At 50.7% G+C, this 17,835-nt stretch overlaps 8 protein-coding genes across 8 annotated transcripts; 3 read left to right on the forward strand and 5 right to left on the reverse strand.

Annotated features, from left to right (window-relative positions):
• Window positions 1-40: 40 nt before the first annotated feature.
• On the forward strand, window positions 41-1,855 carry NECHADRAFT_30636 (uncharacterized protein; the record flags this gene model as incomplete). Its single annotated transcript, XM_003053989.1, has 3 exons — window positions 41-69; window positions 128-756; window positions 819-1,855. 3 exons carry the CDS (start codon window positions 41-43, stop codon window positions 1,853-1,855), a joined length of 1,695 nt encoding a protein of 564 aa, XP_003054035.1.
• Window positions 1,856-2,095: 240 nt separating this feature from the next.
• Window positions 2,096-3,003, reverse strand: NECHADRAFT_90579 (uncharacterized protein; the record flags this gene model as incomplete). The annotated part of the gene is made up of 3 exons (XM_003054690.1): window positions 2,096-2,391; window positions 2,440-2,883; window positions 2,943-3,003. The coding sequence occupies 3 exons, from the start codon at window positions 3,001-3,003 to the stop codon at window positions 2,096-2,098; spliced, it is 801 nt and encodes a 266-aa protein (XP_003054736.1).
• A 285-nt stretch (window positions 3,004-3,288) lies between these two features.
• On the forward strand, window positions 3,289-6,029 carry NECHADRAFT_90580 (uncharacterized protein; the record flags this gene model as incomplete). Its single annotated transcript, XM_003053990.1, has 8 exons — window positions 3,289-3,412; window positions 3,465-3,598; window positions 3,665-3,796; window positions 3,826-4,036; window positions 4,104-5,145; window positions 5,258-5,673; window positions 5,732-5,897; window positions 5,939-6,029. 8 exons carry the CDS (start codon window positions 3,289-3,291, stop codon window positions 6,027-6,029), a joined length of 2,316 nt encoding a protein of 771 aa, XP_003054036.1.
• A 97-nt stretch (window positions 6,030-6,126) lies between these two features.
• On the reverse strand, window positions 6,127-7,392 carry NECHADRAFT_31741 (uncharacterized protein; the record flags this gene model as incomplete). Its single annotated transcript, XM_003054691.1, has 2 exons — window positions 6,127-6,641; window positions 6,693-7,392. The coding sequence occupies 2 exons, from the start codon at window positions 7,390-7,392 to the stop codon at window positions 6,127-6,129; spliced, it is 1,215 nt and encodes a 404-aa protein (XP_003054737.1).
• Window positions 7,393-8,078: 686 nt separating this feature from the next.
• NECHADRAFT_75777 (uncharacterized protein) lies at window positions 8,079-9,717 on the reverse strand (the record flags this gene model as incomplete). Its single annotated transcript, XM_003054692.1, has 2 exons — window positions 8,079-9,597; window positions 9,668-9,717. 2 exons carry the CDS (start codon window positions 9,715-9,717, stop codon window positions 8,079-8,081), a joined length of 1,569 nt encoding a protein of 522 aa, XP_003054738.1.
• Window positions 9,718-10,583: 866 nt separating this feature from the next.
• NECHADRAFT_75778 (uncharacterized protein) lies at window positions 10,584-12,011 on the reverse strand (the record flags this gene model as incomplete). The annotated part of the gene is made up of 3 exons (XM_003054693.1): window positions 10,584-10,751; window positions 10,815-10,898; window positions 10,959-12,011. 3 exons carry the CDS (start codon window positions 12,009-12,011, stop codon window positions 10,584-10,586), a joined length of 1,305 nt encoding a protein of 434 aa, XP_003054739.1.
• A 613-nt stretch (window positions 12,012-12,624) lies between these two features.
• NECHADRAFT_75779 (uncharacterized protein) lies at window positions 12,625-14,442 on the forward strand (the record flags this gene model as incomplete). The annotated part of the gene is made up of 3 exons (XM_003053991.1): window positions 12,625-12,743; window positions 12,812-14,104; window positions 14,160-14,442. 3 exons carry the CDS (start codon window positions 12,625-12,627, stop codon window positions 14,440-14,442), a joined length of 1,695 nt encoding a protein of 564 aa, XP_003054037.1.
• A 472-nt stretch (window positions 14,443-14,914) lies between these two features.
• On the reverse strand, window positions 14,915-16,024 carry NECHADRAFT_103289 (uncharacterized protein; the record flags this gene model as incomplete). Its single annotated transcript, XM_003054694.1, has 2 exons — window positions 14,915-15,231; window positions 15,292-16,024. The coding sequence occupies 2 exons, from the start codon at window positions 16,022-16,024 to the stop codon at window positions 14,915-14,917; spliced, it is 1,050 nt and encodes a 349-aa protein (XP_003054740.1).
• Window positions 16,025-17,835: the final 1,811 nt, after the last annotated feature.

Below are 17,835 nucleotides of genomic sequence, written 5' to 3' on the forward strand. Positions count from 1 at the left end.
GGTATCTTGGCTCCCGAGATAGAGAACGGTGTGATTCATCATGTCTGTCTTCTTCAAGGATATTTCGTCGTATGATCCCTTTCCCAATCTTATCTCTGGCCATTCACAACTAACAGACAAATTATAGGGATAATCCGGTCAAGAAGGGTGATGCCGAAAAGATTCTTCAGAAGCGGCTTGGTGTGGGCATCGACGCCAAAGAGTCAGGCGACTTCGACCTGCTCCTTGCCGCAGTTCATGACTGTGCTGAGCATATCTCTGCTCTTCCAGACTATCAGCCTGTTCCAGACGAGAAAGTATATCCTCGTCTAAACCTGCACCGAGCAACTGCTGAGGAGCAGGAGTTTGGTAACGAATGGGCGCACAAGTTTCTCATCCAAGGCAAATCTGAAGGCGCCGGCAACCTCAAAGGCAAGACGGTCTGCCTAAAAGATTGCATTGCTGTGGCGGGTGTACCGCAATTCTTTGGAAGCGACGCTTTCCCTGCGTGGACACCCAAAACAGATGCCACCGTTGTCACAAGGGTGTTGGATCAGGGAGCGGATATTGTCGGTACCAGCGTATGCGAGAATTTCTGCAACTCGACATCCTCTTTTACAAGTGCTCAAGGTATCGTCGAAAACCCTCATAGTCGAGGTTACTCGGCCGGTGGAAGCACATCAGGAGGTGCAGCGCTGGTGTCATCAGGTCGCGTTGACTGCGCGATTGGATCTGACCAGGGTGGAAGCATTCGAGTTCCCTCAGCTCTTTGTGGATGTAAGTCGAACTTCTTTCAATCTGCGAGTGAAGAGATCTCATCTTGACTGACTTCTTTATAGGCGTCGGACTAAAGCCCACACATGGCCTTGTTCCGTGGACGGGAATTACGAGTGGAGACGCGATTGATGACCACGCAGGACCCTTGACACGGTCTGTTCTTGATGCTGCCATGTTCCTTGACGCCATGGCAGGTTATGATGGAATCGACGATCGAGCCCTAGGCGCTGGCGCACATGGGTCCCATGGTTTTGCTGACTCCTTGAGTTCAGAACCCAGTCTCGCTGGTGTCAAGATTGGAATCCTTCGAGAGGGCTTCGACCAGCCCATCGTACAGTCAAGTGTACGAGATGTCGTCATTTCGGCTGTGGAAAAGTTCGAAAAGCTTGGTGCTACTGTCCAAGAAGTGTCGGTCCCCTCACATCTCGAAGGCCCTTCGATATGGACCATCCAACAACGCATCGCCGGCGCCATGAACATTATAGGCCAAGCACACGGACGAAGGGGACTTTACCTCACTGACTTTGAACATGCTCGTCTTCCTTGGACCTCCGAGAACTTTGCCAAGCTATTTCCTTCGACGAAAAATACCGTCATCAATGGTCTTTACCTTGCGGAGAAATTTCCAGGCCTGTATGGCAAGACTATGAACTTGAGTCGCAAGATAAGCGACGACTACGAGAAACTCTTTCAGGACTTTGACGTGGTAGTCATGCCTACCACACCATATGTGGCTCCCAAGCACGGGGATCCAAAGGGAACACCCCGAGAGTGCTTTGAGCCTAGTATAGGACTTACATCCAATACGGCTGTTTTCAATGTCACAGGCCATCCGGCCATGTCGATTCCTGTTGGATTCGCGCCGGCTACTGAAGACCCCACAGTGCAGCTTCCTGTTGGAATGCAGATCGTTGGCGGCCTGTGGCAAGAGAAGAAAATTCTCCAGGTGGGAAATGCTTGGGAGAGAGCATACAACTGGAGGGTACCAAGCTCAGTAGCTGAAAAGGTGAACGGAGGTGAGACCTTGAAGATGGACGCTTGGGTCAAAGTAAATGGAACGAGTGTGGCAAGTAAGAATGCTCTTGCTGTCGAATCATGAGCCAAGCTAGGGAAACATATGGATAGACTGTTAAAAGAATAGATACTGACTGATGTTAACGAACTAAACATGACCGACTACTCTTTGTTGTTGATCTTACTGGCATCACTGCCCACGACTACTCTCCATATCTCTGTGCACAAGCTACTTGTAATTAAATCATAACTTGTCGATCACCTAAGAAGCACCACAGCCAAACCGGTGTCATAAGGACTTGGTGTACAATTTTTATCCTGATACCTAGTTTATGGTGTATCCCCCATCAACGACCAAGGCATGTCCTTGTATGAAGGACGCCTGACTGGAACACAAAAACATGACAGCATTTGCAACTTCATCTGGCCGTCCCATTCTTCGCATCGGCGCAATTTCTATTGCCGGGCGTAGCCTCTCTGCTACTTCGTTTGTGCCTGTAGTCATGGGCGATTCGATAACTCCAGGACACACGCAGTTGATGCGAATATTGTCCTTGGAGTAGTCAATGGCATCCGAGCGGGTCATGTGTATGATGGCCGCCTTGGAAGCGCAATATGCAGCTAAATCAATAAGCAATAGGTCTCAGAGGCGAATTTGAAGGAACTTACCGGCTTCAGGACGTGCCACAATGCCGAGCTGGCTAGCAATGCTGACAACTGCTCCCCTCTGTTCAGGATGCTCTTGTAATGGTTTCTGCTGCAACATGACTCTTAAGGCTGCTCTAGAAGACAACCAAGTTCCCCTATAATTCACGTTTGTAATCTTGTCGAAGTCTGCTGTGTCCATGTCTGTCGACCGCACCGCCGAACCGAGAATGCCGGCACAGTTGACGGCATAGTCTAGTCGCTCAAAACTTTTGACAGTCTGAGTGATGAACGACTCGACGTGTGACTTGTCCGAGATATCTCCGGGTTCAGCGAGAACTTGTGCATCTGGGTTTATGCTGAGAATGCGATCTCGAGTCTGGGCAAGAGTGTCTTTGTTGAGGTCTGTTATTGCAAAGCGCGTGCATCCTGACCGAGCAAAAGCTCTTGCTACGGCAGCTCCAATTCCTACATAAAACACCCACGATAAGCGGCTCTTTCAATGGACTTGAAATTGAGGAACCTACCAGTCCCGCCGGCGCCCGTAATGAACGCCACACCTGGCAACCTGAGAATTGTTGAAGACATTGTGAGATTTGACTGATAGAGACAATTTGGCGACGATCGGATCAGTCCCCTCACCTCTCAAGTAATCTGTGTGACTTGTATACTACCAATCCAATCCATCTCATGACTCGTTATCTTTGGAGCAGTTAGTAATGGCCCCAAATCGCCCAACATGGCCCCAATGTTTCGCCCCCCTTGTCGATAAGGCCTAGCGTACCCACTAACAAACCAACATTGACAAAGCCTCCAACTACTGCTCTCCAACTCTTGCCTCTTTTTCCACCAAACGCCTCCAACATCTCCATCATGACGACCCACGGGGGCGACGCCATTCGACCTCGTCGTCGACGTCGGGGTGATCCTCACATCTGCCCCCATTGCACCAGGGTCTTCAAACGCTCTGAGCACTTGGGTCGTCACGTCCGAACTCGTCAGTCTCTATCCACCTCACACGTCATCGTTGTCTGACGCAAAGACTGTAGATACCAAAGAGAAGCCATTCGTATGCACTTGCGGGGCCGCGTTTGCTCGTCGAGACCTGCTCACGAGACATCAACGCATTTCGCTGCATACCGGTGAAGCCGAGAACCCTCTACCAAGTCCGACGCCGGATGTGGTAACGACAACCACTGACTCGTTGCTTGAATTGGATAATGCTTCGTCATGGGTAGAGCAACAGCAGCTCCCGGCTGATCCACAAGCCTACCTGGACCCTGATGCCCAGCAGGACCTGACGGTTACGCAGGAGACTTTTGATCAATGTAGGTCACTGAACTCACAGACGCATTGGAACAGTCTGATTGACTGCGGACAGGTCAGACTCTGGATTACAACTTCGATCAGTTCTGGGAATTCGCTGGGTTTCTTGATGGCATAGGTTTGCCAGCGGAATGGAGTCCTTACTTCCATGGCCCTGATGGACATGAAACGACGTCTGGTGAGGCGTCCAAAGGCAACCCACCCGCTCGTGGAGCTCGTCTTGGTACCCCCTTCAACTCTTGGTTACCTTCAGTGCCTGCAGGTGACAGAGCCCCGGAGACACATTTCGATCAAGGTAAGTTCTAGCCTCAAGCCTCGTTAGGCATTAGAGCGGATGCTAACTTGCGATTTGCCGGTGATAGATTCCCGAGCTCATGAAGCGGCCCCTTCCGTGCTCAGGGTCACAGATGAACAACGAGCTCGCTTGAGCCACTCATTAGACAACTTCCGCGATGTCTTGGATCCCGACTTCCGACTGCCTTCACGTCACGCTTTAGCTCGATATATCACCAGCTACATTGATGGCTTCCATTCTCATATGGTCTTTATGCATGTGCAGACCTGGTCCGTCCTAGACAGTCCGCTTGAACTTGTCTTGTCCATTGCGACAATTGGGGCGCAGTATTGTTTTGAGCATCGGATCGCAGAACGCCTATTCCATGCAGCCAAAGCCATAACCTTTGAGCGACTTCTGCAGGAAGCTCACCAGTTCGGCCCCAAGACAGCCAGTCTCTTGTGCATGCAAGGACGGATCCCGAGAAAGCGGCCAGATGGTAATTCGGAACACGAACGGTTTATATGTGGCACATGGGAGCCCATCGATACCGTCCGCGCCCTAATTAACATTATGGGATATGCGACCTGGGAAATGAAGCAAGCCCTCATTCAAGAGGCATTCTCCCTCCAAGGTTTACTGATTCAGGTTCTTCGGGATCTCGGGTTAGAAGAGGAGGAGGAGAAGCAACATGTGAACAACGATTCAGATCATGTTTCTCTACAAGCAAGATGGCTGGCATGGGTACATCAGGAATCTGTCCGAAGATCAAAGTATATTGCTTTCACCTTCACTCATACTCACAGCATTGCATACAACGTATATCCACCTCTTCGGACCAACGAGATACACTTGCGGCTACCGTGTCACACCAAAGAATGGTTGGCTCCCACGGCGACGGCTTGGCAGGCAGCTCACAGCGAGGTCAAGAAGCAGCAGCTTTCATTCCAGGAAACACTCTCGCTTCTACTTCGTAATAGCGAATGCGAACTTAATCCCACCCCTACGCCGATCGGAAACTACATATTACTCCACGGATTGTTACAGAGGATATACGTTGTCCGTGACTTATCATTGCCAATCATGGATCAGTCTGCGTCTCTTCCGCCTGACGAAGTGGACAAGCTAGAGTAGGTTTCCGTACTCCGACCGGAAATTCCCTAGATTTTACTTCATACCCCTTATCTAAGAGAATCTCACATGCGCCAGTTAGCCAGTCACTAACACATGCCGCATCGTTAGTCGTGCCCTTCGCTCCTGGACCACTAGCTGGCAGCAAGCCCCCGAATCCAGCCTTGACCCAAACAACGAAAACGGACCTATCCCATTCACTTCTAGCTCCCTGTTAGGTCTTGCTTATGTCCGCATCTATCTTAACATAGGTCCTCATCGTCTACTTGAAACCCGAGATCCCGAGCAAATCGCCCAGGCTCTGATGAAGTGCCCCAACGTGGAGAGGAGCGATGGTGTCATATCGGCTCTGTTGTATGCCGCACATGCGCTGAGCATCCCCGTGAGACTCGGAGTTGATCGTGTAGCTCGGAGCCAAGCCTTTTTCTGGAGCGTTCGTCATTCTCTGTCAGCTCTAGAGTGCGCTGTTCTACTGAGCAAGTGGTTGGCATCTTTGCAGCGTTCGGTGAATACTGTCTCCCTAAATGGTATGTGTTACTAGATGTGGTGTGACTCTATGAGGGAATAGCTAACATATATCTCCAGCAAGCGAAGATCGGATGCTTCACTGGGTGCGATGCATCGTCGAAGAGGCCTTTTCAGTTGTGGACTTTGAAGAGGAGGAGGTTGATGTACAGTTGGATCCACGGGGCTTGAGCCTGGCTGTACTCAATATTTGGGCGCACTTCTTCAAAAGTAACACCCAATGGCGGTTTATAAATGTTATGGGGGCAAGCCTTCAGAGGTACCGAGAACTGTTACTTATGGAGTATGGGCGAGAACCTGGATGAGAAACAGAAGCTGCCCAGACCTTAGATCAGCACCTTCACCGTGGGTACTGTAATCAGAGTCGCGATCAAGGAATAGTCATCACCCATCGGGGAGCATTCATGATTATGATGATTGAGCTGAGATATATGCGCTTTGTAGCTGCTCGTAGCTCACTGGCTAGCCCTCTTCATGTCCTCTTCCCACTCCCTTCTCACCTCTTCGGCAAACGCGTCCTCATCAAGTACACGCCATCCCACAATAGCCATACCTTGCCCCCATTCCACAGCTCTAGTAAAAGACTTTTCCAGTGCTGCCGCGTCCGCGAAACCGCTCGTATGGTTTCCTTGACCATGGGCTGTGTCAATGCCAAAGGCGACGTGGATACCTGGGCAGACGTAGGTGACATTACCCATGTCGGTGGAACCACCAATAAAGTCTGACGGTTCAAAGAGAGAAATGGTTTCATCTTGTTTATCGCCAGAATCGAGCCAGGGTGTATTGCCAGCGGCTGCTGTATCCACGGTCTCAATGAAGGCTTTGCACAGTGGAATCGAAGATCGAAGGTCGGCGTACGTGTTGATGGGCTCGTATGAAACGCTGCAGCCTGTTGCCAACGCAGCACCATCAAAGCAGGCTTTCACGCGTGCCCAAAGCCGCTCTGTCGCAGCGAGGGTATCACTGCGGACTGCCAAGAGTCAGCAATATCTCAATCGGGGCTCCGAGAGGACCTATGTACCGTAGTATGAAACGCTTGTGGTGCCGGGGATGACACTTGGCCGATCTCCTGCCTCGTTAAAGACTCCATGAATTCTCTCGTATGGCCGGATCTGTTGGCGAAGCATAGAAACGGCATTATAGGAGAGGCACACGGCGTCGAGAGCATTGACGCCATTCCACGGCTCCATTGATGCATGTGCTGTCTTTCCATGAAAGCTCACTCGCCACTTCACATTCGCCAGCATCTTTGCTGCAGCGACTCCTGTTACGTTCCCACTAAGAAGGTACTGGGGCCCAGGGTGCGTCATCAGGCATGCGGCCGCATCATTGTATGCTCCAGCCTCGATGAGCGGGATCTTTCCGCCGCCTCCTTCTTCTGCAGGGGTTCCCAGAAGACGCACCCTTCCTGGCTTTCCGGAGGCTTTGAGGGCATGGACAGTACCAATTAAAGCAGTAAGAGCCGAGGAGGCGATGAGGTTATGCCCACAAGCATGGCCTATTCCAGGGAGGGCATCATACTCGGCGTTGAATACAACGAGGCGGCCACCGGAGCCAAAGTCGGCAGAGAAGGAGGTTTCTACACCGTACGCATGAGGGGTAACAGTAATTCCCAAGTCAGCAAACGGGGGAGAGGTGAGGAGCGAGGTGAAGGTTGAGTGAGCTCGATGCTCGTGATAGGCGAGCTCCGGGTTGGAGTGGATCTGTCCGTGTGAGCTCATGGTCGGTCAAGGGTATCGAAGGGGCGTTAACCTCGTAGTTGAGAGTCTTGATGGACTCGTAGTGCGAATGAATAGATGAAGATATCAAGGACAGGATGTCCTCGGCGGATTGAGACGCCATGGTTCAGCTGATGCGATGTACGGTGTGAAAGCAAGAGGAGTTGCGGTCTTGTGCACCTTGACGTGACATGACGTCGAACTGGGTTAATTGCATATCCAATGACAGCACTGACGCTCAACTGGGGCTAAACTAAATTCTCCGAGCCGACCACTTCCCTCGTTTGTTAACCGATCATGATATGACAATGGGCACGATGGGGCTGGCCCAATACTATTTACGGCCCAGGCCCAGAACGTCAAGGGGACCCCCGGGTTGCAAAAAACACAGGAATCGCTCCCAGCCAAAACTACACCAAATTGGTGGGATTAATTCCCGTGTTTTTCACGACCCTAGGGGGACTCTTCCATAAGTCGTCAATACCCACATTGTATTCACACCGATTCTTATGCTAAGTTGTCGCACAATCACCAAGGTTTTATAGATGCCGTGGTAAAAAAAAAAAAGAGTTATCTTGAAGAAATCGCTGCCATTGTCCTGCTATGATGCAATATTGAGTACCGCCGATGAAAGTAATCGCTGCTCTCTGTTCTGGAATGTGTGTTGTGTTTGAAGTCGGCCTGGTCACTCAACCATTATTGTAATCCATATCGTCAAAGAATTCCGTCCGACTGTGTATATTACCATCTTCGTCCGATAGCAAGAATCCGGCGACCCTGCCGACAATAGTCTGTCCGTGTATAACTCGACATGTCGGCATTGAATCCGCCCACAAGTGTCGTATCCTCATACGCTCGGTTGGTGGTTCTGAAGAGGGAGGAACTGTGTGCTGGCCGTCGTCGTCAAGCTGGACCTTGTGCTCTATCTCGATCACACGTCTGACCAACCCTGTCATCAGGTTCAAGTTCCATAGACTCTCGCGTGCACGGGCGAGGGTCGGCATGAGCCGCCAGAATCGCAGCCGGGTCTTGAGATCTCGACACTTGAGGGTGCAGAAACTCATGACGGGCATGAATCCCATGTCGAACGTGAACTTTACAGAGCGGGCATCTCCACCTTTGGCTAGTAACGGTACACTCGAGGCTAGACTCTCGAGGCGCTCAGCGAGGCTCTTGAATCTCTCTAAATGACGGTCGTAGGGTCCCTCCTCCCTTTCCACAGCCATATCAGCCATGATTCGGCACACGTCGAACCGAATGAGCAAGGACTGTTGCGCTATTACACTCGGTCGCTCAGCGATTGCAGTGTTACACGGTGAATCAGTCGATAGAAGCGTGGTAAAAAGAGTGTCCCAAGTATCTAGAAGGGAGTTCACGGCCATCCCTTCGTCATACAAGCTATCGGGGAATGGCTGATGTCTTAATTGTCCGACTCGGTAGTCGTCGCCTAGGCGCATAATACGAACCGACCGAGTAAAGAGTTCGTCCATCATAGATTGCGCGTCAGTAAATGACTGAAAGGTTTCCGGCACGGAACCAGATAGGGCACGGAGACTCGGGTAATGAGAGTGCTCCCTGCCAAAGAAGAAAGGGAACAGACTCAGTCGTCGAAAAATGGGTTCGAGGAATTGTCGTGTCCACTCGTATCCAGCGCCACACTGCGCGAGCATGGTGATGCCATGCTTGCAGTGTTTGAGGGCCGCTTCGTCATTAGATTGCAAGAATTCGATGCAGATAAAGAGGATGCAGACAAGGAGAACCAATGGTTGCTTCTCTGGGGCAGTCATCGTCTTCAGCTCTCGGATGGCGGCGTTGTAGTGGGTGAGTATTAACCGCTGATCCTGGGCCCCGGTACCTTGAGGCAAGCCAGACGGGAGGTTCTCGTAAAGGGAGCTAATGGCGACAATCGAGTGGCGTACTGCAGGTTCAAAGTTGGCGAACTGCATGACTAGATGCGTCCAAAAGTATCGGTCCGCGGGTCCCGATAAGAACGGCCCAGCAACGTCGCAGAAGTATTGCAACGCTCTACCTTCGTTTCGGGTCTCAATTCCAGGGAATGTGCGAGTAGGGTTTGCCAAGAGCTGTTGGTTCTTCGGCCATAGCCGCTGCTTGTCTTGTTTCTGTGGTAGATAGCCATCACACTTGCGGCCCGTTGACACACATCGATTGCATTCGGGCTTGGCCTCATCGCACTTGACTTTGCGGGCTCTATTTATCATTTGTCAGATTCGGGGATGTCTGTCACACATTCTCCCTCATAGGCGCACACCAAACTCACTTGCAGGTAATGCATCCCGTTCTGACTTTAGGACTACCCTTTCTGGCCATGACGGTGCGAGACGTCGCAAATCTAACAGAGGATCCAAGGCCCGGTCACGAAGTGCGTATGTCAGCTTCCATAAACAAACTCTCTACGCGAGACAGATAAGGCTGTAGGGCTGTAGGGCTGGTAAGGCTGGATACAATAAGCATCGGTCTCAGCGAAGATGGAAGTCACGATGCGATGACCAAACGTACTTATGACAATTCAATACCAAGGAGAGTTTGAAGACAAACGCCGAAAGTGGGACAGGCAGGGATTAGTCCGAGCAGACCAATCATGGTCCCTCGGGGCCATGTCTGAGTCCGAACTAATGGGGGCCATTGGGGGCCAAGGAATGGGGCTTGAAAGGGACTTTGATGATGATTTGCTGCTAATTTCGGCTGTTCGCCTTGACTTGGTTCAGGGTAACGGTGCAGACGTCAAAACAAGCAGTCCAAAGGACCTTTTCTGCCTGTTCATAAGCGCTTTGTAACCGGTTTTGAGTTACTTTCTTGCAGATTCCAGGGTAGGATTCATGTTGATGTGGCTCGCTTACTATTCCTAATTCATTGTAGGAATAATCTTGGCCCCCAAATAAAGAAAGGTGAGAATTTAGCCTTACGTTTCCAAGGTGTTGTCACGCTTCATGACCCAAAATGAGCCGACAAGAATGTCACCTGTCATTCTAGAAGATGGCTTGGTAGATTTAAGGTTTAGAAAAAGGCTAAAAAAACCCACAATCGACTGAACCCCTTTTCTTGCCAACAGGCAAGAAAAGTGAAAAGCAGCTAACAAAGGGGATCTATTTACATTGAACAGTACAAGACAGACTTTCGGCATGTCAGGAACCCGCCTCCCTTCAATCTCGAATAGTCTTTGTGAGGGGCTAGCTTTAGCTGAAGATGTGTGTTCCAGAAGCCTCTTTGTCTCCCCAAAAGGCCCAGCAATCCTCAACCAGGCCCCGAGGGTTGATGAAAGCAGGGAAGTGCCCACCAAGAATGTCCGAGGTCTTCTTACGGAAGAAAGTAATGTTTCCTTGGCGCTGAGCCCACTCTAGAGGCTGGGTGGAGATTCATGTTAGCCAGTTAAATTTCAAAGACGGCTGAAGGGTCGAGCCACGCACCACATCGTATCCTGCGTCACCATAATACTTGACGACGCCAACAGGCTGCTTAACGTAGGGGAATACGCCATCCAATATCCCTTCCTATTGCATGGAATATGATTAGCAATTAAGGCAGGATGACACACGGGTTGGGGTCCATACGCGGTCAGCTTCCTTGTAAAGCCTGAATCCACCATATGGTCCTTGGATATAGTTCAACATAGACCATGTAATCAGCTCCTCTGTTTCCCACTCATAGCCTGGAGTCATCATGCGCATGCCCATGTACTGCCAAGCAAGCCAAGCCACAGGGCTGTCAGTAAGGCTGATGGCGACCTGGAGTGGGACAGATTTCTCAATATCCCAGTATGCTGCAGTCCAAGAAAAGCCTGGGTCTGTCAACATGCTGATAAGGGCCGTCTCTTCTGGGGTAGTCTGGTTATTGGCGAAACGTGCTAGATCTGTAGAGTTTGGCGACACGTTGAAAAGGTTGGAGAGGATCGAGACCAATGACTCGGGAAAGTCGGGCGACATAGTCCTCAGGATGTGACTTCCAAAGTCTCCTCCCTGGCCGACATACTTGGTGTATCCAAGCTGAGCCATCAAGTCGTTGAATGCCTGGCCCATTTCCCGGGAACCCAGTCCCGGGTGACTGGGCGCAGGTGAAAAGCCGAACCCTGGCAAGTCTGGCGCCACCACATGAAATGCCGGAACGGTGTCGTTTGGGGGATTGGTGAGCAAATCGATAATGCTAGCCACTTCATGAAAGGTACCTGGCCAGCCGTGGAGAAAAAGGAGGGGAATCGCATCAGCCCGGCCAGACTTGTGATGGACGAAATGAAGTGGGATGGGGTGCGTGTAGTTCTCCCCAGCTTTGACCGTCGTGGTGAAATGCTGGAAATTCTCGTTGAGAGACCTTTCCACCTTTCTCCAATCGTATTCTTTTGCCCAGTATCGAGACCAGTTGCCCACGACATGTGAAGGGACTCCGTCGATGTAGTCGGCTTGGTCCATATCGACTACTAGGCGCGTCTTCCCTGCCTTCGCCTTCGTTTCGTCGATGAATGTTTGGTCAACATGGATGGTGAATGGCTGAGGCTTGTTGCCGAATTTGGCGTCAAAGTTCAAGCCATGCGTGGAGGGGGCGTGGTTTGCAGTGACAACAAGGGCTGCGACCTGGCTAGCAAGAAGTGCCTGGAGTCCGAGTGCAATCATCTTGTTGATCCAATTGCTCTTGTCTAGAAATGGTTTGCATTCTAGTTCTCCAAAACGGCTACAATACCATCTTATTTATACCGGCATGACCTGCTAAGAATGTATTCGACTTTGTCATGTCGTCGACCGGATTCCGATCGGACGAAACTCATCCGTTGATACTACATTTCGGGCGAGATACACGCAAAACCTTCAATGTCGAGAAGAATTAGCCCGGAGATTTGGTCCGTACGTGTGGACCAACGACGTGCAAGGATGAAGATCCTAGACTTACCCACCGCTGTTCCATTACTTAGTCCAAAGTCCGCGGACTCCGATGAACTCCGTCAGCAACGAAACTACCTGCCGCTTATTAAAGAAGACATGAATCCCAATGCCTACTCCGCAGGCTTTGGCCAATTCCTACGGACAACTCTTTCATTAATCAGCACCCTCAACAAAGCGCTCACATTCTTCCTAAGCGAAACGCCAGGATCCACGCTGCTGTCATGGAGAACACCAGACAACGGAGGGGCCTTGGGCGCAGAAAGGTGAACTTCCCCACCAACCACGGCTGATGGCTTCATTGTGCTAACGGAAACGTCAGGCCTGCGACTTTTGTTGCCGTAGAAAGATGCGATGTGATGCAAAGAAACCCAAGTGCTCTGGGTGCTCTATGCACAATGTTGCCTGTGTATGGACACCAGGTCTGCCTACAGGGAAGACCCAGCCCAAATCTAGCAGGCAGGATAGGTAAGATCCCGATTTGTCATAGCTCTCCAATGGTAGAATCGACATGGCTGATATTGATACCCCGGTAGTGGTACGAATGATGACCGCTTCGTGAACATCGAAGACCGTCTACGAGCGATCGAAGCCCATCTATGGCGGACTGCTTCAGCCCCAGAGTCAGGTACCGGTGGACAACATGGGGCAGATTCATTTAATGAATACTCTCCTTCGCCGTCAGTCATCGCCGCAGTCAGTCCCAGCCATGGCAATGATTTACAAGGCTTTTACCAGCATGAGGCTGAAGATTTCCCTCTTCCTCCTCGGCATGAGATCGAGCCACTCATCTCGGACTACTTCAAAGGTTTCAACCAGGCATTACCCTTGTTTAGCCAAGAAGGCTTCATGGGAATGCTCCAAGAATGGTATCAGCGCCCAACTCAACGAGACCAAGCATCTTGGTCTGCAATAAATGTGGTCATCGCTTTGTCTCTGCGATATGCCGCATCTGAAGATACCATCTCCAGAGGCAATAGGGATACTATGGCTTCCACCTGCCTCAGTAACGCCCAGTCCACCATCGAAAGTCTCGTGTATCGTGATCAAGATCTGAAAGGATTGCAGGTTCTCTTGGGTTTGGTCTTCCTCTTCCAGGGCACTGCTCATCCTCACCCTACCTGCGTTTTGACTGCTACCGCTGTCAAGCTAGTCCATCGACTCAGGCTTCATCGAAAGAGCGACATGAATTATCGAGATTCTGTTGAGCGGGATCGCCTATTCTGGATCGCCTACATAATCGATCGAGATATCTCGGCCCATACTACTGAGCCATATCTGTTGCAGGATAATGACATTGATGTTGATGTCGACGGATGTACAGATTCCAGCGACACGGCCGGATATCTATTCGCAGGCAGCGAGGGACTTCGCATCAACTTTCTCCAGCTTCGCATTCAATTGGCTCACACGCAAGGCAAGGTATACGAACTCGTTCACTCTGTTCAAGCCTCGAGATTCTTCGCAGGTCGAAGACGGGGGGCCACTGACCGTCTACATCGAATGCTGGAAGAGTGGTACAGCAAGATCCCTGAACACTTCACAGTTGGAAAAGCTGCTCTGCTGGAACATGTCCCACGAAGGCATTGCATCTCACTTCACATTGCCTACTATCAGTGTCTTTTCTCAGCTCACCGGGTTCATGCCCCCAACATGACTTGGGTGCAGCGCTTGATAGACTTTAGTGATGGTCTTGAACGAGATGACATAGATGACTCGGAGGCAGGCCCTTCGTTACTACCACCATATTGGCCAACCCTGGTGGAAGCCGCAAGGTCATTTCTGGCACTGTTGGATCTCATCGAGGTTCATGATTCTGCGTTAAGATGGTAAGTCCGGTATTTCAAATGCTACAGTCCATTGCCACGGACTAATGTGAGAAAGGAGCGCAATTTGCACTTGCCAAGCCGCAATCATCATCCTAGCAGCAAACAATCTGGCCATCTCCAAGCATGACCTCCATGACCAGATCGAGGCCGATGCTGAGAAGACAGAGAACATCCTCAAAACGGTAGAGCAGCGGCTCGGCGAGTTTGGTGATGAATCGGTCAGAATGATGTTTGCAGTATGCTCTGATCTAAGCAGCAGAGCGGCATTGGCGGTCAACAGGTTTCGTGAAACTTCAGCGTCTAGATCAGTCTGGGAGGAGGAGGAAGTGGACTTATGATTTGTGGTACTTGCTAAGCCCGGCGTGTGTCTATGGTTTCTCGTTAATGGCCGCCTATCGCATATACGTTGATGAACGAGCTCGTACGTGACACAATTACCGATTATGTCTTGCCCACGCTACATGATGGACATCATCTCGATTAGGCTTTCACATCTTATTTCCTTGTCATACCCGTGGCTTCTGTCCGACGTTCTCTGTGTTCTTTTACAGATTACAATAGGTTCTCAAGACTTGCATGTGTGAAAAATCCTGGATATCTTGTAGAAGTTCTACGTGGAATTACTGTAATGACGAAGAAAAGAAAACTACCTCAGCAAAGGGCATTGAGTGTCATTGAGAGAGAATATGATAAAAGCCCACAATAAAAGACAATATTAGTGCCTTGATAAGAAACAAAACAGATATACTGGTACCTTGCACGTAACTCTGGGGGCCATTCCAGTATACGGCTCTTCGTCCTCGTCCCTCATCAATCCAAACTTCCTTGTTGTTTACAAAAGTCAATGATCTCAGTGATGCTTCTTTCCGGACTGATCCAATCCCGCCCCGCCCATTTCTGAAGCAGCCCAAGCGCAATATCTTGTTCAATCTTATAGGTCAAAGTCGGGTTACCGGGAACAAAGTCATCCGGGAACTCGACAGTAGGATATGCAGTGCGCAAGATGGCCAAACAATCATTCCAGTTCAAGGATCCAGCCAGGACCTGAATGCGTGAACCTTTGACATCTGGGTCGATGGCTGCCGCGACGTAAATGGTAGCCACGTCAAAGACGTGTGCGTAGTATACTGTAGATGCTGTCGTGATCAGCTTAGTAACCCCAACAGCGAGGCGTCGGACCGACTTACCAGCTGCAGTGTCTAGCATTGCATCTGTTTTCCCAAGATACAACTGCTGTAGGAGCTGCATTGGCAAAGGCAAAAGATGCCTTTCATGCAACGGATCACCCATGATCCAGCAAGGACTGACTGAGTTGACTACCCACGGCAGCTCATTCTCTTCCACATACTTCCACACTGCCTTCTCAGCTTCAACCTTGGAAGCTAAAAATACAGGAAGCATACGACTCCACTCATACGGGGGTGGCGCCCTCGCTGCCTCTACCATACCTTCATTCCACGTCTCCAAGTTGGTGATTGTCGACGAATCGCCAGGCACCGGCATGACCGCTGCCCAAAATGTCGATGAGAAGACGAACCGCTTGACAGAAGGGGCCTTGGCGGCAGCACGGCATACCGTCAAGGCAGCCTCGACCGTTGCAGGAATGGCCGTATCGGGATCTGGCGAAATATCACTGACGATTGCAAGATGGATCACGGCCGCAACGCCCTTCACGGCTTCGTCGAAATCGTCGGGCTTTGATGTGTCGGCAAGAACCAGCTCTACCCGCCCTTGATCAACGAACGGCTTTACAGAGGGATGGTCGAGGAGCCATTGGCTATATTCAAGATTCCGAACTGTACCGCGCACGTTGAAGCCTTGTTTGAGGAGCTCCATAACCACATGGCTACCGGAGTAGCCATTGGCCCCAGTAACAAGGACCCATGAACCTTGTGGAATGGCAGTTGGTGATTCGCTCATATTGAATGGCTGCGGGCGTGAGGATGAGGAGGAAATAATAGGTATTAAGATGACGAGAGGAGACAGAAGAGCTGATGAGCACGGCGCGGGTAATCCTCCCATTGGATCCAATGTCATTGGCGGGGTAGGTTCCACTATAGGGGCTTTAGTCGGTGATAATTGGTTCTTATAACCGCCCCTTTTTGTGGCTTTCCTGTCGCAAAGGGCGGCCTCTCGAATATTGCTTACGGCCTGCCTGTCAGACGAGAAGTGCTCAAGTTGGTTTAGCTTGAAGGCGAGCTCTATGAAAGACTGCGGGGTGAGCACGCCGGTCGCCTCGCCTTTGACGTACGCACTACGCACGCAAAGGGAATGTCGATTAGGCGTTGCCGGGATGGTAGGCTCTAGGGGTCGCATTGCACTGTAGGCTTTCAACAAATTCAACAATGTGTATCACTCATACTCATATCTCCTTACCTATAACTTCACATGTGACTCTCGTTGGAACCCAGTCCACGAGGTGGGGACTCAGCAGCAATTGTCAGCAAGACAAGGACAGACGAGACAAGCATTACTTAGAATGCTTGGTTTTTCCGTCAGGGTCCTTCCCCAGTGCATTCATTATCCCGCCCAGCACCTCGTCCTTGCTGTTAAAGTTCTTTTCGTCAAGGGCAGTCCGGATCTTCTTCAAAACATGCGAGCCTGTTGGGTCCTTCATGAGACTCTTCTCTTGTTCCTCTGTGAGCTTGTCGAGGAATTCCTGTAGCATCCCAGCCACAGGATCCATGTTGGTAGGCTGTGTCACAAGCTGGGAGCCATCGCCCACCACTTTGGACCCCTTTTTAGCCTTGTCTCCGAGAAGCGCAACCCAAAATGTATGAAGCAGCTTCCACGTTCGCACTGCGACTATCGTCGAGAGTAACGAGACGCCAGTCGAGATCAACTGGATGTGCCCGAGTGTCTGTGACTCGCTGAGGCCGAGGAGTTCGAGATACTGCTCCTCAATCTTGACAAGCGTGCCGTATGTTTGAGGATGCAAATCGGCCATGCTGCCGTACAACCTCTTGGCCTGTCGAAAGAATTGTAGAGCCTCGGAATACGGCTCCTGAGAGGTCCAGAAAGACAAGTTGCCGGTGACGGATCGCATCTGCTCGAATCGGCTGGGAAACACGCCAGGGAGGACCGGATCTCGCAAGGGTAGCTCAAACAAGCGAACCGCAACAGGATCATGGTTCGGCATAATCTCCACCTTTTTTGTCTTTGCCTCGGACTTGTCTGCCAGCTCCGCTTGTGGTGGTAACTCTGTAGTAAAATGAAGCAATGCCGGGCCAGTGATCCGCCACGCACTGCAAAGAAAGTTCCTGGGGCATGTAATATAGTGGAAGTTGGCTCGTCCGTAAAACTCATACTTGTCTCGATACTGAAGAAGCTGGTTGAATGCATTGTCCCACTCGTCGATATCTCCCTCCATAGGCTTGGATTGGGCTGATGCATAGATCCAGTGGTGCCAGGTTGGTGTGAATGAATGACGACGTCGTCTGCGGTAAAGATCACTAAGGCTGGCCAGTTGTTCCAACCGATTAGTGTCCCAATTGGTAGGCCTCTTGAGCCCTAATTTCTCAACCCAGTCGGTTGGGTTCCGTAGTTGCTGTATGTAATACGGTCGAATAATGGCATCGAGAAAACTAGTACGGCCAGGAACTGAAAGCCAACTGTACGCTTTGGCTGATACGGTATCTTGTACGAGAAACTTGGCTGTGTCACGAGAGTTCTGTAGGAACCACTGACCAAGGAAGACACCTTCGACAAGTCCAAGAATGATGGTACAAGCC

This window comes from Fusarium vanettenii, assembly GCF_000151355.1.
Source record: "Fusarium vanettenii 77-13-4 chromosome 1 genomic scaffold NECHAsca_1_chr1_3_0, whole genome shotgun sequence".
In the NCBI taxonomy this organism is placed as follows: domain Eukaryota; kingdom Fungi; phylum Ascomycota; class Sordariomycetes; order Hypocreales; family Nectriaceae; genus Fusarium; species Fusarium vanettenii.